At 49.1% G+C, this 23,103-nt stretch overlaps 1 protein-coding gene across 2 annotated transcripts in view; it reads left to right on the top strand.

The window, feature by feature from the left end:
- Lmf1 (lipase maturation factor 1) overlaps positions 1-23,103 on the top strand; it is an 84,848-nt gene that overhangs the window by 6,258 nt on the left and 55,487 nt on the right. Inside the window, exons 2-3 of one of the 2 annotated variants that reach the window (XM_028760769.1) lie at positions 5,027-5,336; positions 7,968-7,978. In XM_028760769.1, the coding sequence (XP_028616602.1) occupies positions 5,027-5,336; positions 7,968-7,978 (321 nt within the window). Of the gene's footprint in view, positions 1-5,026; positions 5,337-7,967; positions 7,979-23,103 lie in introns of those variants that run through there. The other variant, XM_028760770.1, reaches the window with a different exon arrangement.

The following is a 23,103-nucleotide window of genomic DNA, read 5'->3' as shown; positions in this document are numbered from 1 at the left end:
GAAGAAGAAGAAGAAGAAGAAGAAGAAGAAGAAGAAGAAGAAGAAGAGGAGGAGGAGGAGGAAGAGGAGGAGGAGGGAGAGGAGGAAGAGGAGGAGGAGGAGGAGGAGGAGGAAGAGGAAGAGGAAGAGGAAGAGGAAGAGGAAGAAGAAGAAGAAGAAGAAGAAGAAGAAGAAGAAGAAGAAGAAGACAAGTCCAATGTATGTTGCCCATGTATTCACTGGAACTTGGTCAAACTCCCAGTGTCCAACCCCATAAAGAAAACCAAGTCCTTCCCCACCCACACCCCACCAGGAACCACTGTGGAGAGCCATGCTTCAGCAGCCTTTTCACGATTTTTAAGAGTTCTCGTCTACTGCTTTCTGTCTAGGCTGTTTGTTTTGGGAGTGCGGGGAGAGGGCTGTCACAGAAGTCTCTGTGTCCCTCCTTCTTAACTCTTAACTGAGCAAGCTACATTTACCGTGCACCCCTGCTGTTGCTGAATCAGAAGCACCTGCATTTCTACCCACGAGCACTTTCCCACTGTATGAACAGGGCAGGTATTGCCACCTTGAGAGGCATCTTGACTGTGTCCAGTTTTTAGTAATTACTAACAAAATACTCTGAACATGTTGTGGAGGTTTTATGTGGACATAAGTCTCCAGTTCACTTGGGTGGATACCCAAGAGCATCATGGTGGACCATACAGGCTCCATCTGTCTCTGTTTTACTGTACGGGACCCTGCCTAACTGCCAGAATAGTGGCTGTTATCTTACATTCTCTCTGCACATGTGATCAACAAGCCTGCAGCTTGGAAGCCTCCAGGACACTTTACTGCCAGGTTTTTCCAGATTTGGGCCTTTTGGTTGGTTCATTGGTTGGTAGAGGGACTGTTTCCTATATCCCTGGGTGACCTTGAACTTGCTCTAAACCTGAGGATGACCTTGAACTGCTTGATCTTCCTGCCTACGTCTTCTGAGGGCTGAAATTACAAAAGTGCACCACAAAACCCAGAACCTCACCAGATTTTTTGGTTTCTCCATCGAGGGTGGCATTGCTGTGTTTTCCTGTGTTCTTTGTCATATGTGTTTGTGTATGGTAGATGGTCTCAGAATCTCTAAACATCTTTTACCCCTTGTTGGGTTTTCTTACTGCTGTGTTCTTTAATGAAAATTCTTTATCAGACACATGATGATTTGTAACATTTCCCACCAGTCTGTGTGTCATCGTTCCATTTTCTTTGAAGTTTCTATTAGAAATTTACAGTTGCTTGTTTTCTTTCTCTCTCTCTCTCTCTTTCTTTTTTTCTTTCTTCCTTTCTTTCTTTCAATTTTCACAAAGTCCAAGAACTGAGAATTTAGTGTTTTATCTAAAACATTTGCTGCCAAAAAAAAAAAAAAAAAAATTGCTGCTAAACCTGAGTCACATAGGCTGCCCCTCCCCCTCTTCCCTGTTGGTTTGTTGTGAGAGCTGGGATGACAAGCCGCCAGGCACAGCCTAGGTTTTCTTTTATGTTTGCTTCTAATAGTTTGGTTTTTTCCTGTACCACATTCAGTCTGTGGACCTTTTGCATTACTTTTTATGTTAAGATGTTAAGTCTGAGGCCATCTTTTTGCACATGGATTCGGTATTAGCTTGCTTTAGAGCCTTGGTATGGATGAAGGTGTGTTTTGCTTAGGTTTTTGTTTTGTTTTTGTTTTTGACAGGAGGAGTATATACACCATGGTGGTAGCTCTGGTGGGTGCCCTCTGCTAAGTCATCTTTTAATGGGTGGCACCATCATAGCACCAGCAAGCTGACTCTTGTGGAACAAGGAGCTAGAGTGATGGAGTGTGGCTAGCCTAGAGACCTCCCATTAGAGTGATGGAGTGTGGCTAGCCTAGAGACCTCCCACTGGGCTCCAAACCTTTCATGATCCTGCTACACTGCCACACTGAGGAATAAGCCTGCATCTGAGGCAGCCTTGGGGTCAAGTCACCTTCAAACTGTTGCAGTTGGTGCAGCTCCAGCTGTTGATTGTATTTCCTCAGTACATATCTTTGCAACTTTATGAGTCTATGTGTATCCACTGCGGGGCCTTCCACTCCCCTCCATGGATTTCTGTTTCTAGTTCTCCTTCTTCCCTTCTCCTCCTCCTCCTTCTCCTCATCCTTCTTTACCTTCTCCATCTTCTTTTTTTCTTTCTTCTTTCTCATTTTCTTCTCTCTTCTCCTTTCCTCCTCTGCCTCCTCTTACTCTTTCTCCTCCTGTTCCCCTTCTTCTTTTCTTCTTCCATTTCTCCTTATCTTCTGTCTTTGTTAGGGTTTTTCTGCTGTGAACAGACACCATGACCAAGGCAAGTCTTATAAGGACAGCATTTAATTGGGGCTGTCTTACAGGTTCACAAGTTCAGGAAATTATCATCAAGGTGGGAGCATAGCATCCAGGCAGGCATGGTGCAGGAGGAGCTGACAGTTCTACATCTTGTGCTGAAGGCTGCTAGGAAAATACTGTCTTCCAGGCAGCTAGGACAAGGGTCTTAAAGCCCATGCCCACAGTGACACACCTATTCCAACAAGGCCACACCTCCTAATAGTGCCACTCCCTGGGCCAAGCATTCAGACCATCACATCTTGATTAGTGTAGATTTGTAGAGTGAGTCCTGGAGATGGTCACCCTGAATGCCACAGCTCTGTTCCTCTTCTGATTGCATCAGCTCTTCTGTTTCCTTTCCTCTTCATACGTGCTTCCAGAACCAGCCTGTCAGGATCTACAAACAAACTCATGCGACTGGGACTGTTGACTGGGGTTTCAATGGCAAGCGCACCTCTTCCAGCACATGGCCATGGCTTAGCTCTCCACACCCTCAGACACTTCTTTCTTTCTCCTGTGTTTTGTAGTCTCCCACAGATGGAGATTTGTTAGATTTGTACTTGTACTATTTCCAGGTGCTTTTATACATTTTTTTGAGTCAGGGTTTCTCTGTGTAGCTCTGGCTGTCCTGGAACTCATTATGTAGACCAGGCTGGCCACAAACTCACAGAGATCTGCCCGCTTCTGCCTCCCTAGTGCAGGGTTTTAAAGGTGTGTGCCACTCCCTGGCTCTTTTTCTTTTCAAACGCAGATGATGCTGTACATTGCTTGTATATAAGCGCACAGTTGACTCTTCTGTTCAGACCTCGTGTCCTGTCCCATGATCTTGATAAACTCACCTTTAATACTAAAGGTTGCCATTTTTGTCTTGTTTTTGTAAGTTCTTTGGGATTGTCCACATAGACCATCTTTTGCTAGTGAAGCCACTTCTTCATCCCCTGTCTGTGTGTGTGCCTTTACTTCTCTCCTTTCTCATACCTTTCCCCTTTCTTTATCCTACCCCTCCCCCATCCTGCACTAGGCACACATAGCATGGAGACCCTTGAAGAAGTAGAGGTGTCTTACAAAAGGGAAGGAAGATCCTATAAACGGACTCTGAGCTTGGGCTGTTACAATCTCATGAGTAGCACAGGCTGCTGGCCTGTGGAGCAGTGCTGTTGATGGAGCCACGTCACTAGGACATCCCGTGATGGCTAATGCCAAGTGCTCACACATACCCAGACACAAGCTTACATAAGCAATGCCAGTTTGCTTGCTTACACATCATGTGAGAGCAGCCATAGTCCATGTATGTACATACAGCATGCTGTCTCCAGGCTGGGTTCCAGAAGTCCCCAGGATTCTGAGCAAGTGAATGCTGCTGCATGTAGCTTAGGTACTTCATGAGTTACTTTCCTGTTGCTGTGATGAAACACCATGACCAAGGCAAGCTACAGAAGGAAGAGTTTATTTTGGGTTACAGTTCCAGAGGGATAGGAGACCATTGTGGTGGGGAGGCATGATGGCACAGGACAGGCATGGTGGCACAGGACAGGCATGGTGGCACAGGACGGGCATGGTGGCACAGGATGGGCATGGCGGCACAGGAAGGGCATTGTGGTACAGGAAGGGCATGGTGGCACAGGACAGGCATGGTGACACAGGACGGGCATGGTGGCACAGGACAGGCATGGTGGCACAGGTCAGGCATGGAGGCAGGAGCAAGAGACAGAGAGTGAACTGGGAATGACATGAAGCATTTAATCTCATAGCCCGTCCCCAATGACATGCTTTCCCCAACAAGGCTGCACCACCTAGACCTCCCTAAATAGCTCCAATGACTGGGAAGGAACCAAGGGCTCAGACACCGGAGACTATAGGGACAGTTCTCATTCAAACCTCGCAGGTGCCAAATCATGTGTGCTGCCTCAGTGAAAACCATGTCTGGCCCATGAAAGCCTTGCCTGCTTGGATCCTCTTATGATCACAGGGTCTTTGTCTGTGTCCTGTCCTGGTTAGTGTTTATTGTCAACTTGACTTAACCTAGAGTCACCTGGAAAGAAGGAATCTTGGGTGAAGAATTGCCCCTTTACACTGACCTGTGGGCATGTCTGTGGGACATCGATGACAATGATTGATAGTTGATGTAGGAGGGCCCAGCCCACTGTGGGCAGCACCATTCCCAAGGCAAGTGGCCGTGGGCTGAGTGTGAGCCAGAGAGCAAGCTGGTAAGCAGTGTTACTTCACTGTTTCTGCTTGAGTTCCTGCTCTGACTTCCCTCAATGATGGACTGTGACCTGGAAATGTAAGCCATTTCCTCTCTTACTTTGCTTTTTAAGTTACCTTAAGTTGTGTTCATCACAGCAACAGAAAGCAAACTAGAACATGTTATCTTACGTCTGTGGCGCCATCTCCTCCTCATGTGCCCTTATGGTCATAGGGCCATTACCTCTTTATACCCCGCTAGCCCCAGAGCCTCCTCTCCTGTACCCATGGAGGCCTGTTCTTGCCTGTATCCCCTTGGGTCCATGGAATTTGATCTTATTCATTTTCACTTGTGTTCATGGGGGCCCATTCATGTCCACTCGTCTCGCTGTTCCTCATGTCACCCAGCTACTAACATCTCATTTCTCAACAGAAACCCAGTTCCTACTTGCATCCCTGAAACCATGGTGGCCTGTCCCTACTCACAACTCTTGTGTTTGTATGTCTTTCAGTTGTGGCCTTCTTGGTGGCATTCAATCAGAACAAGGCCCTCATCGGAGACCGGGGCCTGTTGCCCTGCAGACTATACTTGAAGAATGTCCAGCAGTACTTCCAGGGCAGCAGTGACTGGACTGCCTGGACCTATTCTCCAACCATTTTGTGGCTGTTGGACTGGTCAGACATGAACTTCAACCTGGACCTCCTTGCTCTTCTTGGGCTGGGCCTCTCATCTTTTGTCCTGGTGACCGGCTGTGCCAACATGATACTCATGGCTGCCCTCTGGGCCCTCTACATGTCCCTGGTCAACGTAGGGCAGATCTGGTAAGTAGAGCCTGTCCCCTAGCCCTTGAACATGTACCTACCTCCTGGCCACTGAAGTGCCACAATGAGCTTGTTCAGGGGCATATCACAAAGCATAGGCCTTGACAGAGGATGCTGTCACCATTCAGCCAAACTCTGGCCTTTCTCTTTGGGTGTGAAATGTGTGATTGTACTTAGAGATCTATGTCCCCTTGAGAATATGCTGCCAGCCTGCTTGAGCCATGAGTTTTGAGAAGATGGAAACAGAGATCATTGGGCAGCTGGTGGAAACACTGAGATCAGAAAGACTTGACTTTGAAACATCACCCTTCTACCCTTACCAGGAAGAGTCTTTGCAGCCTGTGTCAGATGTCACATTAGACTATGGCTCAAAGCTTGCCCTGCTTGGGGCCCTGTAAGACTACAGGAGGTGTTGGAGTTTATAGGATCACTAAGGCCAGAGAGTTTATGGACCACAGGAAGACATGTTGGAGAAATCTGTGGATGTGGCAATCAATGTCAGTGTGTACACATGGGAAGTAGGTGAGGGGGTTGGGATCTGTATTGATTGTTTTTCTCCTTGCTGTGACAAAATTCCTCACAAAAACAACTAAAAAAGTGTGTGCGCGTACATGCACGTACGTGCACTGGGTTTACAAACACATACATCCATACCCAGCTTTTACTCAGGTCCTAGGGATTCAAACTTAGGTCCTTGTGCTTGCAGAGCAGGTGTTGTCACCCACTGAGCCATCTCTCCAGCCCTACCCATGAGCCCTTCCCCATTCTCTGTTCAGAGACGCGCCGCATTGGAGAACTTCTCACATAGCGTATTTCTGGGGTTAGCTCTGAGTAGGAGCTAGTAAGTGTGCTGTTCACTTAAATATCTCCTCTGTGGACATGTAGTACCGTGCTCAAAGGATGCACTCACTGCCTCCAGCATCTGTGGTTAAAAAAAAAAAGCCTCAAGCATTATTGTTTTATCTGAGAACAGGGTGTATCTCTGCCAGGCAGGGGATCGGGTAACACAGTTTCAGAAGCAGCAGGCTGTCAGCCTGCTCAGTGAGTCCAGGCCCCACAGCAAATCTCGGGCTCTTCCTTCCATTAGCACACATTGCATTCAGTTTTTCTTCCTCACTGAGATGTAGTTTATACACTGTGAAATCTAACTATTGAATGGGTGTGAGTCAAGCTGCGTATGGTGGTATATGCCTTTAAGCCCACCACTCAGGACAGGCAGGAAACCTGCAAGTTCAAAACAAACCTGGGCTACACAGTGAGTTGCAGGACGGCCTAGGCTACAGAGCAAGACTCTGTTTCAAAATGGAATAAACAAACCAAAAGTAAACTTTACAAGTCAGCGGCTTTATGTATTCAGGGGTCACAAAACCTTGCTGTAAAGTTTAAAGCATTTTCATCACAACAAGAGAACCCTGTATCTTAGCCAATCAACCCAACAGCCCCTGGTGACCAATAACTGCTTTCGGCCTGCTTTCAGCTTTACATGTAGACCCATGGTGCTTATATGCCCCGGGCTTCTACTGTGAACAGAATCCCTTAGTATGTGGCTTTGTGTCTGGCTTCACTCCCAGCATGGTGTTCTAGGGCCCTTCGTGAGTAGCATGTGTCGGTGTGTCTTTCTTTCACAGTATAATAGGTGTGGATGTTTGGTATAGATGGCATTGGGAGTGGGGCCACTGGGGGTGCAGCTCAGTGGCAGAGCGCTTGCCTGGTGACATAGTTATTGTCCTATTGCTATGAAGAGACACTGTGACCATGGCAAGCATTTTACTGGGGCCTTGCAGTTTCAGAGGCTTAGCCCATTGTCATCACACATGCAGGCAGGTGATGGAGCAGTGCTTGAGTGCTATATCCTGATTGGTAGGAGAGAAAGCCTGACTGCCATGGGTTTTTGAAACCCCAAAACTCACCCCAGTAACCCCATTGACACACTTCCTCCAACAAGCCACACCTCGGTTTTTTGGTTTGGTTTTTGGTTGTTTTGTTAGTCAAGACAGGGTTTCTCTGTGTAGACCTGGCTGTTCTGGACTCATGGCCTTGAACTCAGAGATTCTACCTCCCAAGTGCTAGGATTAAGTCATGCACCACCATGGCCAGTTTAACACCTCCTAATTCTTATGTCCAATATTTCCAACATTGCCACCCCCTGGTGATGAAGCATTCAAACACATGAGACTTCGGGGGCCATTCTCATTCAAACCAGCATAACCAGCACCATCCAGAATGATGGGTTCCAGCATCAGAGTCCCAGGCATTTTCCCATTGTGACTTTAAAGTAAGGGACACTGTGGCAGCAGCAGCGCCTACTGCCTTCCTCTGACATAGCCTCCCTTCCAGTGAAAAGATACCCAGGCACCCCAAACTTCAGATCCTGGGGTGTAATGTTTGCAGTGGCAGCCAAGTAGAATCCTGCATCTGCTCACTCTTCAGTGTCTTTTGCTGGCCCATAGGCCCTGTCTCCCCCAGCTTTGCCTACTCAGTGCCTAGCAGCTGATCCTCCTGGAGGTGGGTCCTCCTGTGCCCCACACTGCCCCAAGCTCACAAGTGGGTTTTGTTCAGTGGGTAAGCATGGTTTAACATATAAAACCAAGCCGACATCTTAATTTTCTTCCTTTTTTGTGTGTGTTTCAGGTACTCTTTTGGTAAGTGACAATCATGCAGAAAAAAACCTCTGTGAGGGCTTGCCTTTTGTGTTGGGGTATGTATCTCCGTGCATTTCGGATATGGGGACTTATCTCATGTTTAAATACTGCTGGCTTTCGGGGTTCGGGTATGGTTCTATAGTTTGTTAGCAGGCTGGCAAGTCCTGATGTGGGCTGCAGTAGAAGTGAACGGCTAGGGTTGTGACTGCGGGCTCCCAGGAGAGGCACTGGGGTACCTTTAGCAACTGCACTGCATAGTAACAGAGGTGCTAGGCTGGAGAGATGAGTCAGATGTTGAATACACTTAGTGCTTTTGTAGAGGAACCGGGTTTGGTTCTAAGCAACCACACAGAGGCTAACAGCCACTTGTGCCTCCAGTTCCAAGGGGATCCTGTGTCTTCTTCTAACCTCTTTGGGTTCTGCATGTGTGTGATACATAGATATACATACAAGCAAAGCACGCATGAACATAAAATAAAAACAAGTAAATCTTGAAAAGAAGATGGTTGGTGTGATAGCGCACACTTTTAATTCCAGCACTCGGGAGGCAGAGACAGGCAGAGCTCTGTGAATTAAAGGCCAGCCTGGTCTCCATAGTGAATTCCAGGTCTTCCCAGGCTACTTAGTGAGACCCTGTCTCAAAAAATAAACTAAGTAATGGTAACTGCTGAGGGCAGGGTGAGTGTGGCTGGTCAGGACATAATAGTCCTGTGTGTGTTTCAGGATGTGTATCAGGATGTGCATATCTACTTCTTGTTTCTTGTATCAAAGGCCCCCAGAGAACCCTATCTTCTCCAGTCTTCAGGGAACTTCAGGGAATAATGGTAGCTATTTATCACTGAGGTGATGACTAGAGAAGGCATTTGGGAGACGTACAGGAGGCCCCTTCCCAGTGTGTGTCTTAGAGCCCACTGAGCTGCATGGAGGTGTGTTTGTAGGACAGAGCAGGCAGTACAGAGAGTGCTGTCCAGGGCACTGTGCTGATCAGAGAATCATTTGGATGCTCCCAGCCCACACCACTTGATAATTACTGGAGTGTGGCTGAAGGTGGGCCCCCAAGTGGCCAGGAAGCTGAGTACCTGGGACTTACATGTTGGCCCAACTCTAGAGTCCTGCAATAAAAGACAAGGAAACTTTGTAAGGAGAGAGTGAGGGGATGGGGGAGGGCGTCTTTACTGCCCTGCAATTCTGTCGCCCAAGGACTCCACAGGAGGCACCTTGACCCCACTGCAGCTTTCCCATGCTGTGTGTGTATCTGGGCCACACCCTGCCTCTCCTATATGGCTTTGGCTGTGAGGCCTGAGTCCCAAGTCACTGTCTGGCCTGTGTTCTTAGCCTCACCTACTGAGTGCTTTGCAGTGCTGGAGGAGACCGATTGGCAAATGTGAGGCCCTTGGTCTGCTGCCACAGTAAATTTTCCCCCTCATTTTTACTTCCCACCGTAAATGTTTCCCCTTATTTTTAGTTCCCACTATGAATATTACCCCTCATTTTTTTAGTTCCCTGAGTAGATAGATACCTGCATATCTGCTAATCTGTTCTTTCCCACACAGCTGAGAGCAGGGTCACTGTGGCTGGTCAGGACACGATAGTCCAGGATGTTCGTATCTGTTTCTTATTTCTGTATCAAAGTTCCCCAGAGAACCCTGTGTTCTCCAGTGCTTCAGGGAACAAACCTTCTTTTCTTAGTGAACATTGCTTATCTGAAATTGTAACAGGATTACTTTTTTGTCTGGTTATGAATATAGAAACCTTGAGGCCCTGACTCCTGTATCTGGATAGGATCCCTGTTCCTTGGTGCAGAGGATTCCGGGAGTTACTGGTAAAATCAAGTCTGAGGCACTCTGGGTGCTCGCTGCCAGCACTCTCCGGAGCTGTGGCTGTGTCACGGGACAGGCATGATGAGAAGTAACAAGTGTCTCACACATCTTCAGGCGTGTGCTTGGCAGTGGCTGCCCCATCTTGGGATCTGGGCGGTGGGGTATCCCAAGGGTTCTGGCACATAGCAGGGGAGAGGTTGAGATACAGAAGAACTTGGAATTCCAATGCACAGCTGAGCTGCGGAGGTCAAACAGAGGAAGACCTTCAGGAACTTAGAGGAAACCCACTGCCTAGTCACCTTTGATCTGCATCCTTGGCACTCAGCAGGCACCGTCTTACCTGGTGGTGCAGGGACCTGGAAGCTTATGGTGCCGCTGTATCCCTGCCTTCCATCTTCTCTCTTGCTGTCCCAGAGAGCAAAGGCCCATCTGGGTAGGCAGCACAGGGTGGGCATCAGGTGCACCAGTTGAAGACTTTTCTGGAAGGGCTGGAGTGAGCTACAGCTGGGAGGTGGTGGTGGCCTACACCTTTTGATCTCAGCACTCAGGAGGCAGAGGCAGGTGGATCTGTGTGAGTTGAACGTCAGCCTGATCTACAGAGTAAGTTCCAGGACAACCAGGGCTACACAGAGAAACCCTGTCTTGACATACACACACATACACACACACACACACACACACACACACACACACACAAGAAAAGAAAAGAAAAGAAAAGAAAAGAAAAGAAAAGAAAAGAAAAGAAAAGAAAAGAAAAGAAAAGAACTCTTCTAGAGTACCTGGATTCAATTCCCAGCACCCACTTGGAGGCTCACAGCCATAAATAAGTCCAGTTCAGGAGGATCTAGTGCCCTCTTCTGGCCTCTGTGGGCACTGCACACACATGGTACACAGACATATAGGCAAAATACCTATTTGCATAAAGTTATGAAGGCTCTTCTGGAGGTTTCTCTTCTCTGGCCCTGTGTTGCTGTACACAGGAGCCGAATATCTCCCAGTGAACACTGCCTGTCATCCTGGCTGTGTGATCTTAGTTGCATCAGTCGTCTCTGTTTCACACGGAGGCTTCAGTGAACTAAGAGCTGACATGTGGAGCTGCTTGCTGGTAGCTCTCTGCTGGGCTTTGTCCCCCGAATGGTGATTTGACGTGCACTGAGCTTCCAGAGCCTCGTGCAATGTGACAGCTGCTCCCCGTGTGTATTATGTCTGTATGTGTATCTATTTGTTTATTCATTTCAAGATAGAAGTCTTACTTATCTACCCCATTCTGCTTTCAAACTCCTTATCCTCCTGTTTCAACCTCCCAAATGTCAGTTACAGACATAAACCACAACACCTGGCTTTTAACATGGATTTATTATATTAGTTAAAACTGAATCAATAGAAACACCCGTCAGTCAATGCCAAAGTCCCACCAGGCATCACGGAGGGCTTGGAGGCTCTGTGATGCTGAAAGGCATGGCTCTAGAAAGAGTCTGTGATGACCAGTGATTGATGTAGCAGAGTCCACCTCACTTCGGGCAGTGCCATCCCTGTGGACAGGGCCTCAGGGAGGGCACCCCCCCATTCAAGTAGCAAAGGGGTTCCTCCAGTCACCTCTGTTCTTGGGCGAGGGTGAGCAGTGATGTGGGGGACTGGCCTCTTCTGTACACATCACTGTTGTCAGTGAAGGATTCTGGGTAAGGAGCCCCGACAGTGAGGTCTCATTTCAAGTGGCTTCTTTCATCTCAGACAATCACAGTTCCCCAACATACTTAAGTTTTTTTTATTAGTAATTTTTTTTCTGTCTCTTTCAGAGGCCCCCTTTAGCTGTGGCAACTTTGGGTTCCTCTCCATCACTGCCACTATCCCAGTACTGTACTCCCATCTCAGACACATGCAGTTTCTGAGAGGGCTGGGAGTGTGTGCTGGCACTGTTCTTTGAGCCACAGGGAGCCGGAGGCATTGATCAATCATGTGCTCTCTCATCTTCACTGCATTTGACTTGCCTTGGCAACATGCAGATCAGAGACTGGGTTGGAAAATTATTCCTCCTGCGCCCTGGGGATGTAGGAAACTCCTGTCCCAGAGAGACTGTGCTTCCTGATGTCCCTTCACCCAGTCTTCTAGAACTCCAGTAGTCCACCAGGCTGAGCCGCAGGGCTTCAGATCTCCTGAAGGATGGGGTTGCTCCTGGCAGGCACCATCCCAGCACACTCAGTACGCGGCGTGACGGCTGTCCCCAGCCTGATGACTGCTTCCCTCAGCTCAGCCACTGTCCCTGGCATGGCCACTGTCCCTAGCATAGCCATCCCCCATCCGCAAGGTTTCCTCAGTCTTGTTCCCAGACTGACTCCTTCTAAGCATGGCCTGTGGGGGACAGGGAACAACAGGATGACTGCTCTGGCTCTAAGGGCTGTCGTGGGGAAAAGGGCTTGTGAGCATCATGCTATAGGGGCTGCCTGCTGACAGGACTGGGGAGGGCCTGGGAGAAAACAGCATGATTGACTCCAGCCAAGTTCACAGCCTCCTCCAGCTAGGCTCTTGGGGAATAGATACTGTAAGGTCCTCAAGGTTCAGATAGGCAGTCAGGAAATGTGGCACATTCCGGAAGCCTCTGGAGTGTTCTAGACCACAAAACCCTTTTGTATGTCCTTTGATTGTGGTGAATGGGGTGTAGGCCTTGCCTTCCAAGCGATGTTCAGACAGTGTGGGCCGCAGTCCCCATTCTCTCTGCCTGGGCCCCTTGGCATGGTGGGTTTTTCTGGAGAAGTCACACTGTCTCTGGTTAGTGTAGGGATGGGAGACTAGGCTGCTGTGTGGGTGTAGGATTGTGAGAAGCCCTGTGCCTCAGGGGATCCCACAGGTTTGGGGTAACTAGAGGCCTTTGATGTCTCCTAGGTACCCCCACCACCACTCAAGGCAGCACAAATCTAATAGTCTAAGGATATTCCAGGTGTTAAGGTTCCTGGGACTCAGAAAAGGATTCTAGAAGACCCTGCGCTGTCTGTGTTTCAGTACAACAGTGTCAGGATAAGAATTGGACACTTGAGCGTTTGAATGAGTCTGGGTTCCTTCATTTCAGTAAGAAGCTATGCTAAGAAGTGGTTAGTTTGTCCTCAGCCTCATCAGCCAAGAACAGAAGTTCTGCTGTGTCAGCTTCCCCGGGCACAGTTTCCAGGCGCGGGGACCCACAGAGGCATTTGGGCATCTGCCGTAGATCATCCACAACCCATTAGCCATAAACACACCAGGAGTGTGAGGATAGCTTCAAAGCACATAACCCAAGAAGGCTACAAGCCAGTGGGTAAGCCCCACGGGAGAGAGGCCAGGGGTCTGCAGGAAGCCGGTTGGGGTATCACCAGCCATGGCTCTCATGCAGCCCACAAGGGCCAGGCCTCACTGTAGCATGCATGGCAAGAGGAGTACCCACAGATTATCTTGTGAATTCTGTCCTGTGTCATCATATCTTTTCCATAGTTTTATCAAGTGGACAGAGCTCTTAATGATTTGGGGAGCTTTGTTCATGCCAAGAGGAGAGCTCGGACTCCTGTCAGGCCGAACTTGGCAGGCACTGGGCCACATGGGATATTTATACGGCTGGGACACTCGCGGTCCCCTTCATAGCAGCACCTCCTGCCAGCCGTTGTGAATTAAATGCTCCCTGTGACCCTTCACCCTTGCCGCTCTTAAATCCATGCTTTAAAAACAGCTTAATGAGGGGTTTACTGGCCCAATTGGAAGTTTTTATTAAGACCCATTAGTGAGGGAGCAGAGGCTGCCTGCAGGAAGTGATTAGCACGGTGGCCCGGCCCAGCAGGTTCCATGAAACTGTTTCCAGACCTGTAGCTGACACTGCAGCGGCCTGCATGCCCTCTGTTGCAGTTCACAGTCCCTCGCTCTCCTCCCAGCCCCACTGCTCAAGGAAAGCAGTTTCCTTAATTAAGTTATCCTCACAGTCAGGGGCAGCCTCAATGGCCAGGCCAGACTTAAGCTCGGGAGCTGCCATCAGCAAGCCAACCCCAGGTCTCCTTCCTGGGGCCTGTCTCTGTTGACTTAACCTCTTGGTGTGTCACTAGGGGAGGAATAGCCTCACAGAACTCATTTCCGGAAAATGTCAGCTCAGGATGACAGCAGGCCCACTGTCCCAATACCATGTCCTGTCACGTCTGTCCTCCACGAGAGCCCAGAAAAAACCTGGTTCCAGCATGCGAGGGCTACTGTGTGGCATGTTGGCCAGAGACTGCCTCAGCCAACCATTTGGTAGGGGCCTAGGGTCAGTGTTTGCCCAAACGGAGACATGATATTATATTCTCATCGCCGTGTATCTCTCTCCTTCCCTCCCCATCCCTTCAATGCCCCCCTTCCTCTGATTTAAACCTAGTGAAAAAAAGTCACTAATTGGAACTGAAAGAGAGTCTTTCCCTGTACGAAGGTCCACACCTTTAATCCTAGCAGGCTGGAGTCTGAGGCACAAGGAGTGCTGTTCCAGGTGCAGAGTGAGACCCTGTCTGTAATCACCTAGCATTCGGAAGCCCCCCTGGCTTTGAGTCATGCCTATAATCCACACTCTGTAGGTGGAGCCGAGTTCACCTTGAGGCCAGCCTGGGCTACTGGGCTTTCCTTCTTCCTTGTTGCTCAATCGGAGGCTTGCCTGGCTTCCACTTCCACTCCTAAAACATGGTTCCATATCATGAACAGAGTTTTGAGACTTGGAAAAAGAACTGTTTCGCTTGAGTCCTGAGGCTGCTGGGTGGGTTTTATCTGGAATTCTTCCGGCTTGCCACTTAGTTTTATTTTTGCCAGATTGTTTGGAAATGGGGTATGTGTCTGGGGTAGAAAGTTGTCTCCGTCTCCAGTCACTCTCAAGGACAGCTGAGCCCAGTGGACTTGGTCTCAGGCTCCTACAGTGAGGATCTGTCTGATTTCAAGTTTGTTCCTTCTGAAGCTGCCCGTGCTTGCTGAGTGGCCTCACCCTCCAAGCCTTGCTCTCTGGCACACCGCCGGTCTCTCACTCGCCAGCATCATGCCATCTTTGCTTGTTTCTCTTCTGCTCCCCACAGTAAGAACAGTCAGAAACTCCTCTCTTGTGGTCCTGGAAGAACATGGTTTTATTTATCAGATTTTTAAGAGTTTAAATACAAATTTGTTGTATGATTCTGGGAACCTGAGGGGTTTATGGGTCACCATGCACCAGCTCTGATAGCTGTCATCAGGGAGGGAAAGGGTTTATTGTCCGGTGTCTGGAGCTGACAGCTTAACTGATGTCTGTCTCCTCTCTGATAGTAACAGCACACACACAGACGACCACTGCCCTCTAGCTGTGTCCCTGTTCAGTCACTGTCATCCTGTGACCTTCAGCACCGATGCCACTTTGGACGGGTGCCGTCTAAAGAGTTGAACAATGCCGTGTGTGTAGGGAGTTATAAATTATCTTCTGCTTATCCTCTGGATTCCTTACACTCTGGCTAGACCATGACCTAAGAATTATTCTTTTAATTGTTAAACTCAAAAAGTTATGCATGTGCATGGACCACGCAGTGCATTCTAAACAAAACTGCCATGCCTTGTTTTACCTCTGCTCACCCCGGATCGTACTCTCCAGCTAAATCCCCTTATCCCCGCTAACACTTACTCTGTTATCTGCATCCTAAGTTTTTCATTTAAAGAATTATTATTTGTATGTGTGTGCCTGTGGTGAGTGTGTGAGCACGCATGTACTGCAGTACACATGTAGAGGTCAGAGGACAACTTTGTGGAGTTTGTTCGTCCTTCCTTCCTTCCTTCCTTCCTTCCTTCCTTCCTTCCTTCCTTCCTTCCTTCCTTCCTTCCTTCCTTTGTTTCTACTTTCATATGATATCTTGGCTTCATTTCTGTTGCTGTGATCAGATATACTGACCAAAGCTACACAGTAGAGGAAATCGTTTATTGAGCTTACAATTCCAAGTGGTGTGATCCATCATTTCAGGGAAGTCAAGGCAGGAGCTCAAGCAACTGTCATGTCATAGCCACAATCAAGAACAGAGAGAGAATAAAAGTATCTATGCTGTCGACAGCTTTCATCTAGCCTTCTCTGCCTCCACCTGCAGAAGTTAGATTTACTTGTTTCTTCACTCTTGGTGGAGAAAGTTCAGGAGCCCCAGCCTAGGGAATGGTGCCACCAACAATGGACTGGTTTTCCTTCATCAATGAAGCATCAAGAAAATCCCCACAGATATGCCCACAGGCTGACTTGGTCTAGGCACTTCTTCAATCAAGACTCTTTCCACAGGTAATTCTAGGCTGTGGCAAGTTGATACTTAAAACTGCCCATCAAAATCTTTACCTACTGATCCATCTTGCCAGTCCCTGAATCCATATTTCTAATGTGGTGTGTGCATGGATCACTCTTGGTGTGTCCCTTTTAGACATTGCTTGTGTACTGCCTGTCATGAGTAACAAGGACCCCTCACGGGCCCTTCATGCCATTTCCAACATCTTACCAGATCTGTGTCACAGGCATCATTTTTACACTTGACTACAGCCCGAGGACCAAGAAGTGATTCAGGTATAATTGTTACTGATTTACAATGCACACAATCTGTGCATTATTATGTCTATGCAAATGTTGTTGCCTGCTGGGCCAGATAGAGAGGTGCAACTATTTTGTCTGTTCACTTTTGGCTTGTCCCGGCATTGAGAATTGGTCCTCCTTTGGTGGTTAAGTTTTTCATCTCTGATCTTATCTCACCAATTTATTCTAAACTTTCCGGTAGAACTGCTAAACCCTCTTAATATTTTTATTTTGCAGATTGTTTTACACAATCTATCCTTCTTTCTCCCCATACTGTGGAGGTTTCTCTCTATAGCCTCTCTGGTGCCACTGTACTAGATACATTTTAGACATTTGGATTTGGAGATCGTTGGGCAGGTTAGTTGTCATTGCCAGATTCTCTTCTACTAGTTGGTTTGCCCCTCCCTGCGTCCTGGAGATCCATGAGAGCCTCAGGAATTGGTGTCATACCAAAAACAAACCTCAGCATCAACAAGCACTTTTTCCACTACCGAGACCTTCTCGCCTCTCCAGACCTAGTGCAGTATTCTTTGGACGAACTGTCTGTCAGGTCTCCCTCCGCATGCCCACATTCACAGGAGACACCTGAAAGCAGCTGGTCAGTGTGGACCTCATCTCTGCTTACCCAGCTCGCAACTATTTGTCTGAGGCAAAGCAAGCTATCCTGTATGCTTGTTGCCCAATAAGTTTCCCCCTGTGCACATGTGATGTCCTGGTTGCATCAGGCAGCTGAGAGGCTAGAGGAGTGCTTTGGTCTCTTCAGACACAATCAAGATTGCCAGCTGGCCTGGCACCTCCAGCACCTGGTGTGTGTCCCCTGTGCTTCCTGGCTCCCAGGCTCCTTGGTAGCTGTGGATGAACAGTGCCAGCAAGCCTGACTTTTGCCAGTGTAAGGAACAGGAAGAGACTCTGCTGGCTGGCTGGCCCAGCTAGTGTCCACATGCCAGTGTCTGCTGCAAATGCTTTGATGTTCTGGAAACAGAAACGCTTAAAGAGGAAGCCGTGCTCTGTACTGTCACAATGGCAGCTCTTGTGTGTGCATTTGTGGGAGGAGATGGTCACTGATGTGGTTTGGCTCCTGCTAGTGGTTCTTAAGTGTGAGCAACAGGCCTTTCTGGGCAGTTCCTAGCCTCTGGTCCAGCATACTATGCTTCTTTCCAGGTATGATCCTTAGGTGTGTTAGTGTCTTAGGCATGTCCTCTTAGGCATGTATCTGCGTGGTGGGCAAACCGTAGCTAGTTTTCTGTTTGTCCCTTACCATGATAGACATCTCTAGGGCATTCATTGGCTGACTATGAGGAGTCAGAGGTTATATGAGCTTTATTCTTATTGCTGTTGCATGTTCCTGGTGTGTGTGTGTGTGTGTGTGTGTGTGTGTAGTGCAGGTGCACATGTGGTGTGCATGTGGAGGTTCGAGGACAGTTCTCTAGAGTCAGGTAGTCAGGTCACTCTTCTGCACAGGTTCTGGGGATTGGATTTAGACTGTTAGCCTTGCACAACAAGTGCCTTTACCTCTGATCCATCTTGCCAGCCTGAGAGGTAAACGTTTGTGTGCTATCTATGAACACTATATGGTTTCTATATTGACTGCCCACTCCTCCCCTCTGTGCCAAGGACTGCCAAGCAAATATTCCCTACCCTACAACCTGGCTTTATTCTTCCACTTATACCCTGTGATGTGAACCCTACTTGTGAGTCTCTGTGTCTCTGTGCCTGCCTGTCTTCCTACCACTGTCTGCCCCTTGAGGCGGGGCATTGCCTCACCATGCCTACAGCAAGAGCCCTGGCCTTGTGTAAAAGAAGGGGGCACCTGCTCCTGTCTTCACCTGGAAAGAAGTGTGCACTTTCCCTGAGTCCCTGCAGCCCAGGAGTCCATGTGGCAGGGTTGGCGTGGCTCATTGAGGCACCAGATCAACTGTTGTCTCCAGTTTTTCAACAAAATGTTTCCAAGCCAGAACTATTGAGCAGTAGAAGAGTGGACCTGGGGCTCCCAAGAGGTGTGCAAAGAAAGTGTGTGCCACTATCAGGTTCGCTGGCCTCAGGGACAGGGTACAGCCAGGGAATGATATGGCTCTGTCTCAGCTCTATCAGCCAACTAAGTGGAGACCCCCCAGTAAGTGGTTCAACCCACTAATGGCCAAATGCAAGATGATGATCAGAAGCCACCGTGAGGAGCAGCTGCTCTCTGGTGGTGTGAATCTGCTCACTGGCTGTGACAAGTGACCATGGGTGACTATGGGCTAAAGTGGACCATGTGCCATAGGCAACCATAGGGACTCGAGCGTGCTGTGAGATGACAACAGGTGACTGGAGCAGGAGCACCCATAGGACCACCGGGGTCACCATGCCCACACCTCTACACTATATAAGAACCCCAAGATTGAGCCGCTCACATGCTGAGATCTCATCAGTGTCTTTGCCACAGGGACATCTGAGGGCCAGCCTGGTGGACACTTAACCTGGCTAGGGTGGTAACCACTGGGCCAAACAGGCAGATCCAGAACTCCCTTCTATAGGGGAAGGTGCTGGGGCCAGCAGTAAGTCGTGTGTGTAGGCACTGTCTCCCTTTCCTGTGCTCACTCTTCTAGTGGCTGCTATCTCTCTGGTCACTTTGAACAGTGCACACTCACCATCAGAGATTTCTAGTGTCTTCCAAGCTCTAACAACAGTGCAGCTGTTGGATGTCCTGTGTCCAGTCGCTTACCATCTTATTTATCCAGTAGCATGCACTCTGGGAAGTGCAGCTCTGCAGGTTATGTGGCAGGACCTCTCTGTCAGCCAAGGGCCAGCAAGGAGGCTTCAGTGTTGAGGCCTGCCCTCCTCCCAGGTTGCTCCCAAGACTACAAGTTTAAGCTCCTGACTTCCTTGTGCCTCATAGTGGTCAGGTATGTCCCAGCTAAGCAGCCAGCAAAGCCAACACCAGCCCCATGACACTAGCTTTGTGCTTGGAAAAACAGTGCCAGCAACACCTTAGAAGATGAACTCGCAATAGTTCTTCTTACTTGATGTTACAGAGGAGCTGCAGAGAGAGGAGAGAGCCTCCCCTCTGTGCTACTGGCATCGGTGAGTGGCGGGGAGAAACCAGCCTCAGATCCAGACAGCCAACTACAGACCACTACTGGAGTTCCCGTGACATCAGCCTCCCATGTCCTTCACCCTTAGTCTTTGTCCCCCAGACCCCTGTTAACTTTCCATGTTGGCGACCGTGTAGCCCATTCCTGGGAGCATGCTCTGCAGAATGTGCCTCAGATTGGGTCCACTCCATGCTTCCTAGTGGATAAACTGGGTGTTGGGCTTGAGGATTCCCCGCTACAGGGAGGGCTTCCTGGACACACTTACTTGATGTTACCTTGTTAATATATATCTGCCTAGTGTCTCAGGGTATCCTAGTGTCTAGTATCTTGCTGTGTCCTCAGGGTAGCCATGGTGAGAGGGGACAGGCTGTGTCATCGGGCAAGGACTGGGAGGAAGCTGACCTGTGCCAGTGGTGGAGATGATCTGTTGATACTCAAATCTGGGGTGAGGCTGTAGGGAACTTGTATGTTCATAGTCAGTACTGTGAACTTGAACCTACAGTCACATCAGGTCTGCCAGATGGTTAGTTTTAGCTTCTCTTTGTACATTTGTGCAGAAGCCAAGCAGGAAATGCAACAGAGAAACTGGCTGCACACCAACAGTATCTGATGAACACAAATGGAAGGCAGGTAGTGTGTCACACTGAGCTGACATACAGGTGAAAGAGCTTGACACTAACGATTCTCTCTTCTGCCAAGGCATTTCAAAGCACAAACTACAAAAGCTACTAGAGAAACCCAGTGGTCAGAGGCTAGTGTGATAGCTCCATTGGTAGAATGTTTTACCTTTCAAGCATGAGAACCTAATCTGATCCCCAGACCCCATGTAAAATGCCGGGCATGGTGGAACTCACTTGTAATCCAGCCAGCCTAATGTACCTGTCAAGCCCCAAGAGACTCTCTCACAAAATAAAAGATGGATGTTGACTGCAGAATGATACCCGAAGCTGATCTCTGGCCTCCACAGTCACATGGGCACATGGGCACTCACAGATAGGCAAACACACAGAAAACCAAAACCGAACAAAGAGAGGTTTGCTGGAGCGCTTTAGGCTGACAAACTCAAAGGAACTAATTCAGCATCCATTCTGAATCCGTCTCTCACTCTGGCTTCGGGGATCACTGATTGGTGGCATGGGGTGCCAGGCATGGCCAGAACAGCTGAGGCTGTGGCCCTCCCTGGAAGAGGGCATGGCCAGTGGTCAGGAGCTATGAGTGTATAGTTCCTACAGCTCGTCTTCTCCCTGATATGGGGTCAGAGATGTGAGGAACCATCCCTATGCTTATAGCAGGACCAGGAGACTTCACAAGCTCAGTTCCTCTGGCCTGAAAAGCTGTGTCCCACAGATGAGTAGCCAGAGTTCTTCCTGGCAGGGAAGCCAGCAGACTTAGTACTGCATGAAGGGCCACCTGCTCCAGGACTTGCCCATCTGACTGCTGTGTAGCCAAGAGGTTCTGGGCTGTTTTCTGTGTTCTGCTGACAGTATTGGGGGTGAGGGCATGTCTGCAGGAAGTGGGTACAGAGGATGGCAAGGTCTGCTAGACCACCCCCCTTGGTCCTCTCAGCTTGTCCAGAGATTTCTTGGCCCAGTGTGGCATGTGTAAGCATGGTGTAAGCATGTGAGATGAGCAGAAGTATGTGCATTGGGTAGTTATCGGTGATGTGGGGTCTGGGTTAAGCAGAGGCTAGGTGATGAACTGATAAACCAGGAGTCCTGGTTTGAGCTTCCAATGCAGGCTGTGGCCTGGTGAACAATGTAGGCCGTGGCCTGGTGAACACAGGACCAGTGGATGTGCTCATGATACTGCGAGAGGTGCCACATTGCCTAAGGAGTGAAGTCTGACTTATACCAGGTGCCTTTCAGGTCCATCGGTGACCATAAAGGACACTTCTCTGCCCAACTTAGGTAGGTGGCTGCTCTGCAGAAGAGGTTCCTCTCCCCGTCCCATCTGAAAATCTCCCATCAGAGGGCTCAACCCACAGTCACTGAGCTCTGATGTTCCCGTGTGTGTGTGTGTGTGTGTGTGTGTGTGTGTGTGTGTGTGTGTGTGTGTGTGTGTGTGATGGTGCAGAACATGGTGGCAGGAACACATGCTACAGCAAACTGGCTCATCTTAGGGCAGATGGGAGGCAGAGACCAAGAAGAGACAGCCTACACTGGTAGGCTTCCTTCTGCTTTTGCTCTCTTTGGGCCCTGGCCTGTTTTGGATGGTGCTGATCACACTGAGCGTGGGGGCATATCTTCCATTGCTGCCCTTCATGACAGTCCTCTCAGGTAATACCAGGGTATTCTTTACTAATTCCCTAATCCAATCACAGTGCTCAGTTAGAACATGGCGGTGGAGGGCACAGCTTACCTGGGAAGTGGGCTCAAAGCAGGCATACTGCCACCACACTCCTCTCACAGAGGCCAGGACAGCCCCGAGGGCTCTTGGAGGGCAGGTAGCCCTGCTCTCACCTCACTGCCTGAACTCTGACGTGCCTCTTGTCCTCCCATGAAGGCTGAGAAGGTGGCTGGAGGGGTGGGTGCTGGAGCAGAAGTGCAAGGTAGGCTTGGCTCCAGGAAGGAAGGAGACTCTAGGACAGGTATAGAGAATGTGGGTCATGGGTGCTGGTCACTTCCTGTCTGGGTCAGTTTCCTGTGAGAATTACGTCACCTGATTTAGTTTAAATGTGATCCGTACCTGGGCATGGAGGTACACACTTTTCATCCCCGTGCTCTGGCGGCAGAGGCTGATGCACCTCTGAGGGTGGGGCCAGCCTGATCTATAGAGCTAGTTTCAAGACAGTCAGGGCTACACAGAGAAACCCTGTCACATCCTTACCCCACCCCTAAGAAAAAGGGATTCATTCACTAGTTCTCTAAAAGAAAGCATTTCTGGAAATTTCTCCTCATAGCATTAAGAATGAGCCGCCTTGCCGGGCGGTGGTGGCGCACGCCTTTAATCCCAGCACTTGGGAGGCAGAGGCAGGCGGATTTCTGAGTTCGAGAGTTCGAGGCTAGCCTGGTCTACAGCGTGAGTTCCAGGACAGCCAGGGCTACACAGAGAAACCCTGTCTCGAAAAACCAAAAAAAAAAAAAAAAAAAAAAAAAAAAAAAAAAAAAAGAATGAGCCGCCTTAGGCTGTCAACCCCTGAGTAAGGCACTGCCATAGAACCCCAGTATATGGCTGCAGTCTATCACCTCTGTCCAGTTGTGACTCCTGGGAATGAACACACTGGACTGGTCAACTGTCCCATGTGTAGACTGTGTCTGTGGCGGGGCTGTCCTCTTCAGACTTCCTGCCCTAGTGTCACTAAATGCCAGTGTGATTGTAGATCTGCGGGAGGGCTGGGTGAAGAGAGGAAGTGTCCACCCTGGGTTCCAAGTAGAGCCCACTGGACTGCTCTGGCCTCTGACATGGAAATATGACAGTAATAAGTATTCTACAACCCACTTTCCAGGCAAGCTAACCCTGCCTTCAAAAGGGTGAGAGGCTATCCCACTTCAGCACTGGGCTGGCTATGCCATTTGGGGGGCATTAATGTCACTGAGCCACAGTAGTCTTGGAACCCCATAGATGTGCAGGGATAGGGTTAGGGCAATTGGTGGGCTCCTTCTTACACACCCGAGACACCCAGGGCAGGGAGCAGATGCAAGTTTGTCCAGCCTTGTTTCTGTATTGAGACTCACACTACATGTACCTGAGCAGGTGCTG

This window comes from Grammomys surdaster, unplaced genomic scaffold, assembly GCF_004785775.1.
Source record: "Grammomys surdaster isolate TR1022 unplaced genomic scaffold, NIH_TR_1.0 126612, whole genome shotgun sequence".
Taxonomy (NCBI): domain Eukaryota; kingdom Metazoa; phylum Chordata; class Mammalia; order Rodentia; family Muridae; genus Grammomys; species Grammomys surdaster.
The sequence above is the reverse complement of the archived record's forward strand: the minus strand, read 5'-3'. Positions and strand labels throughout refer to the sequence as shown.